Below are 16,125 nucleotides of genomic sequence, written 5' to 3'. Positions count from 1 at the left end.
ATGTCTATATCACTTCCGTCCTTGGAGGAGTTCAATAGATTATCCGTTTTAGATAGCATTTCCTAAAGATGGAGGACACATCAGATGACTTCCGGGGACCCATCTCCATGGCTCCATGACTTCCTGGAGAGAGCCATCCCCTCAAATGAATATCTATCTCCTTTCCCAGTGTCCCCCACACACGTACCCTCTATCCAGCACTTCTAAACCATCACCTGGTGGGGAACTGGCCAAAGGATGGAGTCACCACATGGAGGTGAGCTTGGAATAAACACACAGGACAGGTTTAGAGCCGAGTCAGAACTGGTACAAGAGCAAGGATCCGTATTCTGCAAATACTCAGCAATAGAGTATTTCTCTGAAACTGTGGATAGGGGAGAAGAGCTCTGAGATATTCCTACCAACTCACAGGCCTGACTGGAGGAGCCAGGCCCCTCCATTACCTGGTTCCCATCATGGAATGATAGGGAAAACAAAGAAGGAATGCTAAGGTGAGCCAGAAGCTGTGATATCTCTACACTCTGCTTGGCACACCACAAATAAACTGTTCCTTGGCTGTGAAATCCTCACTGGGGAACAAGGAAGCACACACGCTGAAAGCAACTCTCTTTCTACACGTATTTTATTAATTTTCCTGCCTGCCTTTCCTCTTTGTCCTCCAGCTTTTGGGGTGAAGACTACAGCAAAAACACTGCTTCCTCTAAGCACGGGGAATCATCCATCCTACTCAGGAAGGGAGGGAGGCCTCTGGTTTCTAGCTTTCTATCAACTCAGAATGTTCCTGTCCTCTCTCTTTTGTCATCCTACTGTCATTTCTTTGTCTCTCTCCTCACCAGAGCCCTGAGAGCTCCCTGGGTTCATCCACCTTCCTCACACTTTGGTAGAATCCAATCTCTCTGCAAAACAGCCTCCCATCATGTGCTAAGGCTTTTATTCCTACTGAAAAACAGTAAGAACCTTCAGGTCTGAGCACAACCGCCCAGGTCAGACTCTGTTCCCAACCATTATTGCTGGCTGACTGTTCACAAACTCCGGAGAAATGCCCCAAACGGAAACGGATTTCCCAGCTGGGTACCCCTGTCAGGCACATTTCCAGAGTACACAGCACTGTTACGGAAACAGCACCTTTACTGTTCTTCCGTTTACCTTGAAGTGATAATGCAACACGTTCAATTTATTTCCTGTTGATGGACAAAGAATTTTCCTTAAATCAAGTAAGCCAAAGCATGATTGAATGTGATTTGAAAGCATGGCTATAGATTATGATTTCTGGGCAGTAGATTTTCTCCCTTGAGTTACCCTCAAGGGTGTACACTGCTAGAGGACTTCTCTGTCCCGCCGATGATACTATTTTGAGGGCTTGAGGGAAAAACAGTGAGATCAAAGATCGAGGTGACATCTTTACCACCATGACTGCAGCCCCAACGCATCTCTAACTAGGGAAACTAGAACCCAAATCCCTTAGCACTGAGAACCCCCATCAACTATACAATCCTCTCTTTGTTTGCTTTTCCTCCCTCTAATTATGAATATTGCTATGAAGACAATGCACAAAAGCACATGCAGTAAGAAAGAGTGCAGGCGAGAACGAGAGCGAGAGAGATGAAAGTTACAGCAGCCACACAAAGTGGCATTGAGATGAGAGAAAGACAAACACATTCTCTATTCAAGTGGTCACAAACCCATTTAGGGACTGCCAAATAGCCTCAAAGGTAGCATTCACCACCAACAGAGGGGAGGGGGGTGGAAAGAGCAAAATCGAAGGAAGGAGAGAGAGATGGGCATTGGGGTAGAGGTAAGGAAATAAGTCCCAGAACTCAAATAATAAAGTTTGCTTGTGAGTCCTTCATTTGATGCAAATTTCCACTACTTCCCTTCATTCTCATAACTTCCTATCCTTTAAGACTCTCCTACCCAAATATATACCCTGATGATCCCCACATGAGCTGTACTTGAAACATCTTGCGTGTTTTTTAAATAAGTTCTGTGTTTAGTGATAGCTGGCCTTTTAAAAATACCTCTGTTTTACCACTAGTTTATACAATTCAATTTCTCCCGTACACACTCCTTAATCAGTTTGCTGAGAAATGCCCTTTGAGCTCGAAATTTTACTGCCACCTACTGTTCACTTCTGAGGACTGCAACAAAATGAAGGGAAAGGAGTTGCAATTGTGGGGGTAAAGAGATGAGCAGAAACGGGCTGAAGTGGGGGGCGGACATAAGGAAAAAAATAGATAACAGAAGTGACGTGGAAGAAACTAATACTTAACAAGCTCATTCAGCATGAAAACTTGACCATCACACTTTTTACTACCTAAAATATGAACACTGTTGGGAAAATATTATAGCATTTTGAAGACATTAAAAAATGGTAGTTTAGACAGAGTGCAGTCATGCAGATATTAAAGATGTGATGTCGCACATTAGAAACAAGTATTTGCAATATAGTTGCCTGCTTAAGTTCTAAAAAGGGAGTAAAAGAATAGAAAAGGCATGCTGTTATTCTGAAATCCAACACAGAGAGCCAGTTGGGAGAACCCTTTAGAAAAAGCTGGCAGCTGGCTTTATGCTGGTGACTCTGGGAGCCCTGGCCAACAGCTCCTGTTGAGACACAATCCATCTGGAGTTTTTGTAAATGTGGACTTTTTTTCTTAACGCATAAACTGAAACGCAAGACCCCGGACTGTAAAGGCAAATCACGTGAGTCCTATATTTCGTGCTAACACAAGACACTTACACAAAAGGCCATCTCATATATTCCATGATTCAGGATACGCACTACCTACCTTGTGGGGCTAAGATAATTGAGCAAGGGTTTACCCACAGCTCATGGCTTTTATGAAATCAAGGAAGGGCTTCTGAATCCTGCTTTAGAAAATGGAAGGAAAAAAAAATGGTGGAGTTGGAAACTGCTTTGGCACTTCTCCTGAAGATAACTCATATACCCCAGAAGTTTTCCTATCTACATCTCCTCCCACCTCACCTACTTCTTGGAAGAAGAAATTTATGTTCAAGACACTGGCATGGAAAGCGGAATCTGAAGTGGCCCCCCAATTCTCCTGCATCTAAGAAAAGGATAGTTTCTAAGTAATATATTATGAACAAGCAAAAACAGTAAAGGAGTAAACAGTAAAACAATACATCTCATCGGATTCTGACAAATGATAAATGTATACAAGTAAATCATAGTAATACTGAGAACAAGAAGTGAAAATGGGCCCCACAGACGCTACCTTTGAGACTAATTCAATGAGTTCAGTGTTTGAATATGGAGCTCTGCTGTGCGCTGAACTCCATTCCAGGAGTGGTAGAAGATACTGAACTGGTAACATTTCATCCCTCTTTCAAGGAAATTCTCAGGGGGTAGTGGGGTGAGCCAAACATCACACAGGGTATTGGAGAAAACTATAAAGCACTGTTTGTGGTGGTCGTGGCTCTTATGCTTGGTGATTAGTGCAAGAGCCAGAATACTTAGGAAAAGGGAAAATGAGGTCCCCATCTTCCTGAATTCCAAATAAGTAGTCTATTCATGTTGTAGATTTGTTTCTTGCCCCAGTCTCCTTAGGGCTGTGGGTTCAGGGCTCCCCAGAGGTTCTTTAGAGAAGTTCCACTCTCTACACAATCTCCTCCTCCCCAACCCCCACCTCCCATTTCTAATGGCACAAAAGTCATCTCCTTCACATCCCGGACCCCACACCTGAGCATACCTAGTGATTACCGGTCAATGCCCCTCCAACCTGAAATTTTCAGGCAAATATTTTTGGAAGGATTTCAAAATTATCCAATTATCATTTATCCTTTAAATCAGTTTAATCAAACTGTTCATCTAAGGCAGATACCCTGAAGAAACAAGAGTTTTGATGGGAATTTGAGAAAAAAGCAAAAGGACTGACAGGTTATTTTGGAGGTGAGTTGTTAGAAAGTTGTCAGGAGGCTCTGGAAACCTTGCAACAGACCTTTGGACACTCAAAGCACTGGACTCTAAAAAAGGGGGTAAAATGGGATGATGGACAGAAGGGCAGGACACAGAGACCCACTAGGACTGCCTCTCGCTCCCCAGGACTTCCTCACCTGTGTTCCTTGGGACCTCTGTACCTCTCTGTGGAGATGGGCAGGAGGGAAAGAGGTGAGGCAGTAGTGAGCTGATTCCTCAGTGACTTTCAGAAGAAGGAGAGGGGACGGGGACAGCCTTGGAAAGGTTAGTCCCACGACCAGTGGCCAGAAGAGAGGACTTCTATGCAGAAATATTTCACATCGCAGGTAGGTGGACCAGAGCCATATTTAGGAGAAACTGTGGCTTCTTCTCTGATTGTTAGAATTAAAAACAAATATTTAGCTCAGATCCTGACAGGCACCCTTACTTACAAAGTGACAATCTGAAGGAAGGAGAGGGTGCCTCCCACCTTCTTGCCTGTTGCTAAAATGAGCTATGGAAGCCCAGTGATGTGTCCACATCCAGTGTATGTGCCCTGAGGTACGTGGGTGGGATCCCCTCAGGATAAGACAGTGGACTTAACTTTGAATATTTGCCCATTTCAAACAGGAAGGAAAAATCATTGTTCGACTCTTCAGAATATGTGTCCCTTTCGTAATAGCATGGACATTTTCCCAGCATGCTCTGGGCGATGGTTCTCAACCCTCTTGACTGAATTTTAACCCCGATGCTTAGAAACAGGGCCCTCGAGGAGACATGCCATCATATTGCATCGAGGTCAATTTGTTTTAGCTTGGATCCCATCCAGCTAACCCTATGTCTCTACTCCATTTACCAACCTAATGAGATTTCGGTGTCAAGCTGTCACCACGAGGCACTTAAAAAAGATCCAGTGACTGGTTCAGGGCTGAGAGGATCGACTGCACAAAAATGAATGGCACAGTGACCGTGCCATCAGCATATGGCTTCTCCCAGGGGATACAAGACAGGCCACGCACCCAAATCCTCACTTTTCTAGCACAGCCACAGAAAACAAGAAAAACTCCCATTCCTAGACGGGCTTAACAATACCCTCTCTAACTTCTGAGTGCAGAGGGAGATGAAGTTATCATTTTCCCGGTTTTAGAATGGGGCTTACGTAGTTTTGTCACAAAACACTCTGTCGCCTTCCTACCACTTCCCTGAATGCCCCAAAGCAGAGTGTATCATTGGAAGGAAAGAGAAACCTGCTTTGTTTTGTTTCTAAAGAAGACTCCAGTAAGCCCCTGAGAGGCCCTTTCCACGGCCTCTGCCTCTTAGCTATCTCCGGAAAAGCACTTTTCTGCACATATGGCCACCATGCTTCCTACTGCCTGGGCTCTGCCCAGTCTCCGAGGAAGTCCTAGGATTCTGTGGTTCTCCGCATGTCAAGGTTCTTCTCCAACATCCAAAGAACGTCTAAAACCTCTTCAAGGACTAAATGTCACTGACATACCCGAAATCATCCCGAGATAGGACGTGGGATGGTTCTTCCTCCCGCCCCCACCCCACCCCCGTGCTCATCACCAGCGCCTACGACTCCTCAGGCCCCCATCGTCCCTTTTACTGACTCACTTCTAAACCGGCAACATCTGTCTGAGTCAGGGATTCAGTGCATCTTTATGATCGTAATATGTGAATCCCCTGGATCAAACAGATCCTTATTAAAATCTGAAATACGTAAATGGATTCCACAGCCGAACAAACATGTTTAACATTTTATACATCGTTTTGTGCCAACGGCTATGGGATTACAAAATAGAACTACAAACAGACGTTCTATTTTAGTTTGACAGAGCACCTTTTCTCTAACACCCAACACTCCTCCATTCATCCAACAAGCCTGCCTTATTAAATGCCCGTTACTAGCTGTGGTGTGAAGTGCTGTGGACACAGAACGAGCAATCGACAGTTTCCCATCCAAGGAACTCACATACTTTAAAGAAAGCTCCAGTCAACTTCCCTGCACATGCACAATATTCCCGAAGTGTGAGTAGGACGGGACGCCATCTTGTACAAATGACAAAAGGGAGCCACTTAACAGTAATAACATTTCCTCGTGCTGCAATCATTGGCAAAACTTGGAGCTCCAGTAAATGGAAGGACAGAATTTCTTGGCATCATTTTAAATAAAATGGATATTTAATATTAGAGTATGTTTACCTTGGTACGTTTCTTTTTTATTTTTTTTCTTCCCAATATGGGCCAAAATAAGATCTGGCACATAAAGAATTCTATTCTGGCTCTGCCAATGACTAAACTTGGAACTGGAAATGTAATTCCATATCCAGCAAAAGCTTTAGGGCCCTGATACACATAACTGTTTGAGGCGCAAATATAAAAAGAACAGAAAAAGATCTCTTATTAAATATTTTACACACAAAAAGGGACAGACTATTACCATGTGCTTGGCAACAAGAGAGAGAGTAACAACTTGAGGTAAGGCAGGGAGAAAAAAAAGAAAAGGAAGATACATGTCAGTTATAATGTAGTTTTTCCAGCCTGAGTGATAAGCTAGGGAGAACAAGATTTAGACCAGTCAGAGGTAAGTAGGGATGAGACCCAACTATCCTAGTGAAACAGATTCAAGAGACTGTCTCTATCCTGATAACATCGATTTCATCTCTAAGATATATTCCAGCAAAACCTGCACCCCACTAAGATTAATTTTCTCCCTCTTATCTGATCGTGATGTTTGAAGGATATTTCCACAACCAAAATCATTGTCAATAGTCTGTCTTCCTGTTGAGAACCTGGAGCTTTGACAACACGCACAATTATCTTTTTTATTATAGTCAGGCCACCACCTAATGCTCCAAGAAGAAATTGGGAACAGGAAATAGCTGAAGACAAGAGGGGAATAAAGCGATTGCTCCTATGTTCAGACCAGAACCTTCTAAGGTTTTGGAAAGGAGGGAGGTTTCAGGATTATCTTCTTGATATAATGGTTCAGAATTATAGACTACACTAAAAAGGGCAATTTTTCAGTTTAATGTATTATTAGAGGAGTTTTGGACCTCTCTAAATAACTTGCCAGTTCTACAGACTTCCTTAAGCCCACATACGGTCAAGTGATGCTAAACTATCATTGGTTTCATTCAATTATTTGAGTTGTATTTCTGGTTATATAATGATGAAAATCAGATACTTATCTGCAAAGGTTAAATAGCATAGAAACCTTAAAAAGCCTTTTTTTTTTTTTGAGGCTAACATTTTTCATTAATTCTTTAAGTACTCTTCCTTTTCACATAAAAATTAAAAAATGAAATGTGGAGGAAGCAGCGAATTCTATTTCCTCTTGTTTCCAGAACAAATAGTATAAGACGTTAGATTCTGTAAATTTTGCATTCTTTTTAGCAAGTACTGAGTGATGCCATTTATACATACACACACACACACACACACACACACACACACACGACTTTTAGACCACCACATGGCATGTTTGACTGTTTTCTTTTTTCAAATGTCTGTTAATGCAGAGAAGGTTACTTCATAATAATGTTAAAAACAAACTATGCTAACAATGTGATAAAAAAAATAACATTTAAAAAGCAACACATTATGTGGGGCCGTATCTTTGCAAAAGTTTTCTACTATCAATTGATTTCATTTTAGTTTTCATTTGATAGTATTCAACCATAATTAAGGTTGCATAAGTTAATTGCTTCACATGTCACATCCCCATGTTTATCTGAGTGCTGTCTAAAACTGTTGCTCTAGCCAAAGTAATGCCGTGAAATCATTTGCAGACTTAATCCATGAGTTAATGTGAAATGCACTGTTAGTGTCATGTGAAGAGGCTCTGGCTTTGCTCCTATGTGCCACCATCATGTTCCCACCATTTTATGTATTTTAGTGGCCTTTAAAAAAAAAAGCGCAAAACCAAGTACATATGAAGATGGTTTTCATTTGTACAAATAGCTTTAATATTTTCATTAAACTATGCAAAGAATATCTTGCTGGCACATAACTGTCTCAACCACTGAACAGTTCATCCATTTGAATAAATTGTACATTGTAAAGCTTATAGTAGCTAATTATATTATTAAATGTACTGTATACTATATTAAATGTGAATTCGTACCCCTTTATTTACTTATTAATTTATTTTATTAAAGTTAATTGGGGTGACAATTGTTAGTAAAGTTATATAGGTTTCAGGTGTACAAGTCTGTAATACATCATCTATATATCACAAAGTCATTGGGTTCTACTTCCTATTTTAGATTACTTTGGAAATACACACACACACACACACATACACACATACACACACACACACACACACACACACACACACACATTTTTAAAGCCAAGGCAATCTTGAGAAAGAAGAACTAGGCTGGAGGCAATTGCTTCCTAATTTTAAACTACATTACAAAGCTATAGTAATTAAAACAGTATGATATTGGCATAAAACAGATATATAGATCAATGGATTAGAATAGAGAGCCCAGAAATAAAACCGTGCATGTATGGTCAAGTAAGTTATAAAATAAGAGCCAAGAATATACAATGAGGAAAGCACAGTCTCTTCAATAAATGGTATTGGGAAAACTGGACAGCCACATGCAAAACAATGACACTGGACCACTACCTTACACCATACACAAAAATAATCAACTCAAAATGGATTAAAGACTTGAATGGGAAGACCTAAAACCATAAAACTTCTAAACAAAAACATAGCCGGCAAGCTCCTTGACATAGGTCTTGGCGATGATTTTTTGAATCTGAAGCCAAAGGCAGAAGAAACAAAAAGTGAAAATAAGCAAGTGGGACTACATTAAACCAAAAAGCTTCTGCACAGCACAGGAAACCATCATCAGAATGAAAAGATAACCTGTTGAATAGGAGAAAATATTTGCAATTCATGTATCTGGTAAGCGGCTAACATCCAAAATAAATAAAGAACCCATAGAACTCAATACAAAAAAACCCAAACAACTTGATTATAAGATGGGCAGGAGGTCTGAACAAACATTTTTCCAAAGAAGACATATAGATGGTTAACAGTTCATGAAATGATGCTCTCCATCACTAAGCATCAGGGAAATGCAAATCAAAAGCACAATGAGATATCGTTTCACACCTGTTAGGATGGCTGTCATCAAAAAGTCAAGAAACAGCAAGTATTGGCAAGGATGTGGAGAAAAGGGAACACTGTGCGCTGTTTGTGGAATGTAAATTGATGTAGCCACCATAGAAGGAGATTCCAAACACACACACACAAAAAAAAAAAAAAAAAAAAAAAAAAACTAAAAATAGAACTATGTTATGACCCAGCAATTCCACTTCTAGGTATTTCTCTGAAGAAATCCAAAACACTAATTTGAAAAGATATACGCACCTCTATGTCCATCACAGCATTATTTACAATAACAAAGATATGGAAACAACCTAAGTGTCCATCACTGGATGAATGAATAAAGAAATTGTGGAGATATACATATATATATATAAATCAGTCATTAAAAATGAAATATTGCTATTTGCAACAACATGGATGGAATTCAAGGGCATCATGGTAAGTGAAATAAATCAAACAGAGAAAGACAATTACTATATAATTTCTCTTCCATGTGGAATCTTATACGTATGTTAAAAAAACAAGCTCACAGACACAGAGAACAGATTGGTGGCTGCCAGAGGCAGCGGGTAAAAGGGGTGGGAGAAATACGTGAATTGTTTTGTCTTTTTTCTTTCACTTTAAATAAATTGAATAAAAGCAAAACAACAACAAAACCTCAATGTAATATTTAAAAAGTGACACCACTCATTGAAATGCTTACTTAATAACCATACCTAAAAAAATGTTTCCAAAAAATAAAATTTAAAAAAAAAAGTGAAATATGGAGGAAGCAGAAAATTCTATTTCCTCTTGCTTCGAGAACAACACTCTATGCACATATCCATTACAGCACTTACCAGAAGAAGCTAGAATAATTGGTTATGTAATATTTCCCTTTTGAAAATAAGCTCTTCAAGAATAATTATTCATTTAGTTTTATTTCTTCAGTGCCTAGATATATATATATATATATATATATACACACACACACACACACACACACACACACACACACATATATTGTTCCTACCTAGAAGATGCTCAATATTTATTTGCTCAATAAATGAATGATTCAATGAATGGCCCAACCTGTTTCTTAGAATCCCAATGAGATTATAAATCAGAGCAGACTCATTCTAGTTCTAATTTTGACAACATTATCTTTGGTGAGAGACAGAGATGCTCTGCCTATCATAAAAACCCCATTAGCTCTGCTTAGCTGATCAGGAAACAGATACCTGTGTAGACACAGATGTCTGGATTGAGTGTCTGCCTTCGGGTGGTTCATTACATCATCTCCCAGTGTTTCAGTCTGGTGACGAGATGTTCTATTTTTACCTGTGTGACCTTCATCTTAGCTCTTTCAGGTTTACCACTTGGAGATACTAAGAAAAAGTGCTTCTCCTTCAGTCAACTTGGGGGTTTCACATAAACCACAAAATATAAGAACTGAAAAAGTCATTCTTATTTAGAAATTAAAGAATACTTCCCAGTCCTTTTACTGGCTTTCCTTGAACTCATCTGATTGAGTTAATTCTATCCGATTTTCAAAGATAACTTGGAAAGAATTGTCACTGAGTTTCATCAGAGTTTTCATTGAGTGCCTTTAAAAAAAAAAAAAATCTCATAGATCCTAAAGTTGAAAAAAGTCTTCCTTAGAATTCAAATACATTCTCCCTGCAAAAATTTTAGTTAATTCCTTCCTTGTGAATGAACCTTCTGTCAAAAATGAAATATACTCTTGTCATTAATTGTGGTGGTACAATCCATGATAAGAGCAAACCTCTTTCCAGAATCACATTACTTTAAGTAGAACTTTCTTAGACACTGAAAACATTTTTTGAACTTAAAGACAAATTCCCTATGGTCCTAGCAATAATAATGTGAGTCAACCATTTCTCACCAATTTATTTCAAAATCGGTTCTTAAAGATTGTTTTTTACTGTTCCGAAAGTTTCAAAGCTCCCATATGCATTGTACACCTTTCTTTGGAATTACAGTCTCTACTAGAGGACCTAGGTATAAGTGGTCTCTGTCTATATATTATGTATAAACATATTTTTTTCCTAAAAATTATAATATTTATTCTATATGAAATTATAAATGCAAAGAGTCCCAGTAATTATAGAAATCTAATTCATTCTTTTTGTTTATTCTGTCTCAGTCTCCCTGAAGTAGAAGGAAGGTTGATGGATTTAATAAGTAAAGCTTAAAACGATGAGGAAACCCTGGGGAGACCCAAGGGGGTTGGGTCAGAAATAAGTTTGAAGGGAAAAGGTTGCAGTTACAGTGCTCTATGTTTCCTAACAGCCACCTATTGTAAAGTCATCTATTATATTTACTTTTTATGAGTTTTCTCGTAATTTTGTCTGTATTATTTACCTTTCTAAAAAAATTATTCTTGGTAGTCATCTAGTATGTTTTGCTTTATTCTCCTTGTCATTGATTTGTGTCTTTATTATTTTTCTTTTGTTTCTTTGTTCTCTACTCTGGGATTCTTCTTTCAGTTTATCAAATCGATTGCTTATTTGTACAATCACTTTTCCTCAATTGGCAGATATCAGTTTTCTGATACCAATTTAAAACCATGAACCATTCTGTGAATACCATTTTATTGTTTTTCTACAAATTCTAATGAATAGTATTTTTAGCTCCCAGAATTTAAAGTTTCCTTTTGATTTTTTTTTTTTATAGTGGGTTATTTGACATTGTGAATAGGATGTTAAAATTGAACTTTTCCTATCTCCACATGGCTGGAACTTTAAAGCTGGAAGCAACAGATGCCTGTTATACTTAGAATATCACTCTAATTCTTCAAACCCTGTTCACATACTGATTCTTCAATATTTCTAATGAGAAAATAAATTTTCCAATATCAGGTAAAGTTAAAACTGCATATACATCCTGCAACACAGAAAGAAACATGTAGCAGGAAGTTCACTACATTTCTTAAATAATAAAATATTAGACATCAACATGAAAGTGGAGAAATAAATTATGGTATATTTATTATGTAAATGCCATATCCAATAAACTGATTTTTAAAAAGTACATACATATCAATATAAATACATATTAAAAATATGATTTTGAATGAAATGGCAAGTTCCAAAGTGTATGCATTGTACGATACAGGTGATGGAAAGTACAAAGATAAAACAAAACAAAACAAAAAAGCCCATAAAACAATATATAGTTTTATGCTATTCTATGTTGTTTATGAATTGAAAGAAAGACTTAATGCAAACAACATGAAACAATAACAAGATATATCAGGATGGTTAGCACATGAGTACCTTTCATATAATTTTTGCACTTATGTAGATTTAGGTATATTTAATATGTATTTAATATACTTTAAATAAATGTTTTACCCATCATCATTTTTTTGTTTCAATCTTTTTTAAAAAGCAAAAATATCTGCCTTAAAATTAACTCTCAACGATATTTACTTTTGGTTAAATTTGTATTCATATATACATATTGCACATACATATCGTGTTTCCCCAAAAATAAGACCTGGTCGGACAATTAACTCTAATGCATCTTTTGGAGCAAAAATTAATATAAGATCCAGTCTTATTTTACTATAAGATCTGATCTAATATAATATAATATACCAGGTCTTATATTAATTTTTGCTCCAAAAGATGCATTACAGCTGATTGTCTGGCTCGGTCTTATTTTCAGGGAAACACGGTAGTCTCCCTATATTGCAGAATTTTTCACTTTGAAAATGGCTAAAAGAAAAACAGAAGTCAAAATAAATCTTTCTTGGGCTGTGGGGCTCTGAGAACCCTCCCTTTGAGCTGGCCTTTCGGGAAGATAATGTAGGACAATGGAAAAAGCATAGAGATGGCAGTCAAGTCAACCTCATTCAAACCACAGTTCTCATATTTGTTATCTTGGGTTACCAAAGATGAATATTTTAATCCTTGTGAATATTTTAATCCAGTTTACTCATCTGCTAAGCAATGGTGAGATTTAAAAGTTATTGAAAGAATTAAAGTTTATTTAACTATGGTACAAAGTAGGAGATATTCTATTAATAAATACCAGCTATTACTGACATTATTACATTACATATTATTATCTATTTCTATATAATTGCATTATTCCATAACCACAAGTGTACCTATTTGTATCAGAGATGACCTCTGAAGGAAATAAAGAGATGCTCTTCCCAAGGAATGAAAGAACACAGTACAAAATTTTTTTAAAAGAATTAATAGGCAAATTAGGGTAGAGTGAATTATTTACTCTTTTAAAAAGGTGATTTAAAACAACCATTTTAATTCTGCTCACAGATTCTGAGTCAGGGTCTCAGACAGAGCCCATTGGAGATGACTTGTCTGTATTCCACGATGTCTGGAGATTCAGCTGGGAAGATTCAGAGGCTAGCAGTGAATGTTTAAAAACCTTTTCCTGCCAAATCACTTGGAAAACAAACAAAGTAGCATTCAGAGTCAGCTGCTCCAGTGTATTTAAGAGCTAAGGTAGTATAAATGACCAGGAAAACTGATATCTGCCAATTGAAGATCAATAAAAAACTAAGAGAAATCCCTGAAAAAATAGTACAACCCAAATAAAAAATAAGAGTTGAATCTGATATAGAGTTGTAAGAACTTGGCTATTATGCAAAGTAGTACATTTATTTATGAATCATGGGAAGAATATTTACTATCTTAGAAACTATCACTTCACACATCATAATATATACATTAATATGCTATATATAGAAAAATTAGGGCATAGGAAACTACATTGAGATCATACTCTTCTTTTTTTGAAATATCCTGTGTATAAGAACAACTGGAACATTCATCTGGTTTCTCTAGGGCTTAATTTCTATTTCTGTGGCTAATTAAAACTCTAATTTTCAAATAAATCTGCCCACAGCTAGGTGGACACTTTCTTTAGTCATCAATGGGTGGCTGACTCATTCTGGTTCACAAGCCTCAATTCTGCATAAAATAGAAATGGAAAAAACACTCTGAATTGTAAACAATCGAAATGCCATCAGAAACTAAGGACGTGGTTTAATTAAAAAGGAAAATCCATGGTAATTCACTTTTTCCTTTCCACTCTTCACACAACAAAATAGGAGGTGATACAGAAAAGCAATTAAAATGAAGTCACCCTTTGCTCTCAGAGTGTCTGAGTACAACCTTTATCAATGAAATAATCAGCTGCAGATTTCTCATTTTTCTCCCCTCTGTCATCCGGAAATTGTTTCCTGTATTCCTTTAGAAATAATGCATCTTCTTGCATCTTCAGTTAACCCCAGGCTTCTAAGAATTGTAGTAATCTTGTTATTTTGTAAAAAATAGTGAGACAGTGTGGTTACAAGGCCACTATTCTATTCGACGAGTGCCTCGGATGGGACTGGAAACCAGCCAAATTTCATGGGTCGTAATGAACTTGCATAACCTCAAAGATGGGGTGATGGGCTTGATGTCACACGGTGGGCGTGACTGAGTGTGGCTGTGACCACAGCCTGCCCCTAGCACCTGCTCCTGCAGAGATGAATAGACAGGAGGGAGGAGACGCTGGACATGAATGTGCTGACACTAGTGCAAACTCCCGACATTCACCCTACTTCTGACCATGACTGGGCTTCAGAAGAAAGCACACCTACTATTCTGATCTATGAACAAAGGCTGCGTTGTTTATAGAGAGAGACGGAATCCACTTGAGCCAACAAAACCTCCTGGCAGCGTTACCCAGAGCACACGTCCACAGGCTCAGGACTGGACACAAATGAAACAGCTCTAACGGCACGTGGAAATGTTCACACAAATGAAAACTATGTCACCTCCAAACTATTCACGATCATTCTCATGCATGTCGACATGACGCGGCCAACATAAGGACATCCGGTCAACACTGGATTCCAGTAAAGCAAATACCGGGGAGGTCAAAAGTATTTCTAGAGCCACATGAAAGGTCTCGGTGTGGTTCAGGAGTAAGAGAAATGAAAAGCGAAGCTCCGTTAGGGGTTTGGGTGGGTAAAAGTGAGCGAAATGAGTAAACTGTCACACCACGGGGTGACACAGTCATGAGACAGCATGAACACCACAGAAAAGAGAATCCTTCCCACTGGTGAGGGCCCCACGCACTCCTCTCCCAGCAATCACAGGGGCACACAGGAAAAGAACAGAGAGAGAACTCTTACTGTAGCACACGGGAGTGGCTGAGATCTTTCATATATGAGTCCTCATAATGCGGAGTTATGAAGCCCAGCCTACTACCACTCAGCATGCGTTTCCGTACGCCAGGGTTCCACCAGTCTGACATTCTGGGAGAGAGAAGGGCACCAGACAGTTTAGCAAAGGCAGCCACAGGACTCGCTCTACTCTTTCTCAAGACGATTCTTGTTTCTAGATATGAGAAAAGAAATTCATCTTCACTGCGTATTTACGAGGCATTTCACACGGATTATTTCATTGAATTTTCTCAACCTGTATGATTCTGCCCTCTTGACAGATGAGAAAACTGAATTTGCAGGAGATGTGATTTAAAATGTGACGTAAGGAAGAAGTAATGGAGCCTGATGCAGAAATGCAGATTAGAAAATAACAAAGCCCATCCTCTTTCACTGCTTCCCTGTTCGTCATTTATTTCCAGAGGGGGCCCTGGATGAGAAATAAGAAAGGCACTGATTCAAGTTCTGGTGGATTTGCAGGCTACCTTCATTTTGGAGCTAGAGCTAATAGAGGTCCGACCCGGAGCAAAGCCATTTCTTTTGGCCATTATTTGACATGGGGAGAATGACAGGTAGGGCAAAGACCAGGGTGAGCTTGGCAGAATGGGTTCACTCTTATCAGATCAAGGATTAGAACCCAGATCGGGTGGAGTGGGAGGATACCTAGCTTCCAGTACCTACCGCTTCCGCAGTAGGACACGGCATCTCCCTCGTTTTCCCCACAACTAACAGGCTGGATTTACAGTACATGGACTGTGAAGGTGGTTTTCTCCGGGACCTTCTGGGGCTCCTAGCATTACATCAGACCACCCTATGCGCCTGTCGGCTTTCCCTTCTTGCCAGAACAGCTCTGGTATCACTATCACTGGCTTCCTAAACACAGCGATAGATCTC

General features: G+C 38.9%; 1 protein-coding gene across 2 annotated transcripts in view; it reads right to left on the bottom strand.

The window, feature by feature from the left end:
• The window catches only part of DGKI (diacylglycerol kinase iota), a 382,485-nt gene that overhangs the window by 52,359 nt on the left and 314,001 nt on the right, over nucleotides 1–16,125 (bottom strand). For both annotated transcript variants that reach the window (XM_033099050.1, XM_033099049.1), the window contains one exon: nucleotides 15,202–15,324. In XM_033099050.1, the coding sequence (XP_032954941.1) occupies nucleotides 15,202–15,324 (123 nt within the window). The remainder of the gene's footprint in view (nucleotides 1–15,201; nucleotides 15,325–16,125) is intronic.

Source organism: Rhinolophus ferrumequinum, chromosome 26 (genome assembly GCF_004115265.2).
Source record: "Rhinolophus ferrumequinum isolate MPI-CBG mRhiFer1 chromosome 26, mRhiFer1_v1.p, whole genome shotgun sequence".
Lineage (NCBI taxonomy): Eukaryota > Metazoa > Chordata > Mammalia > Chiroptera > Rhinolophidae > Rhinolophus > Rhinolophus ferrumequinum.
This window is presented reverse-complemented; position numbering and strand designations above follow the sequence as displayed.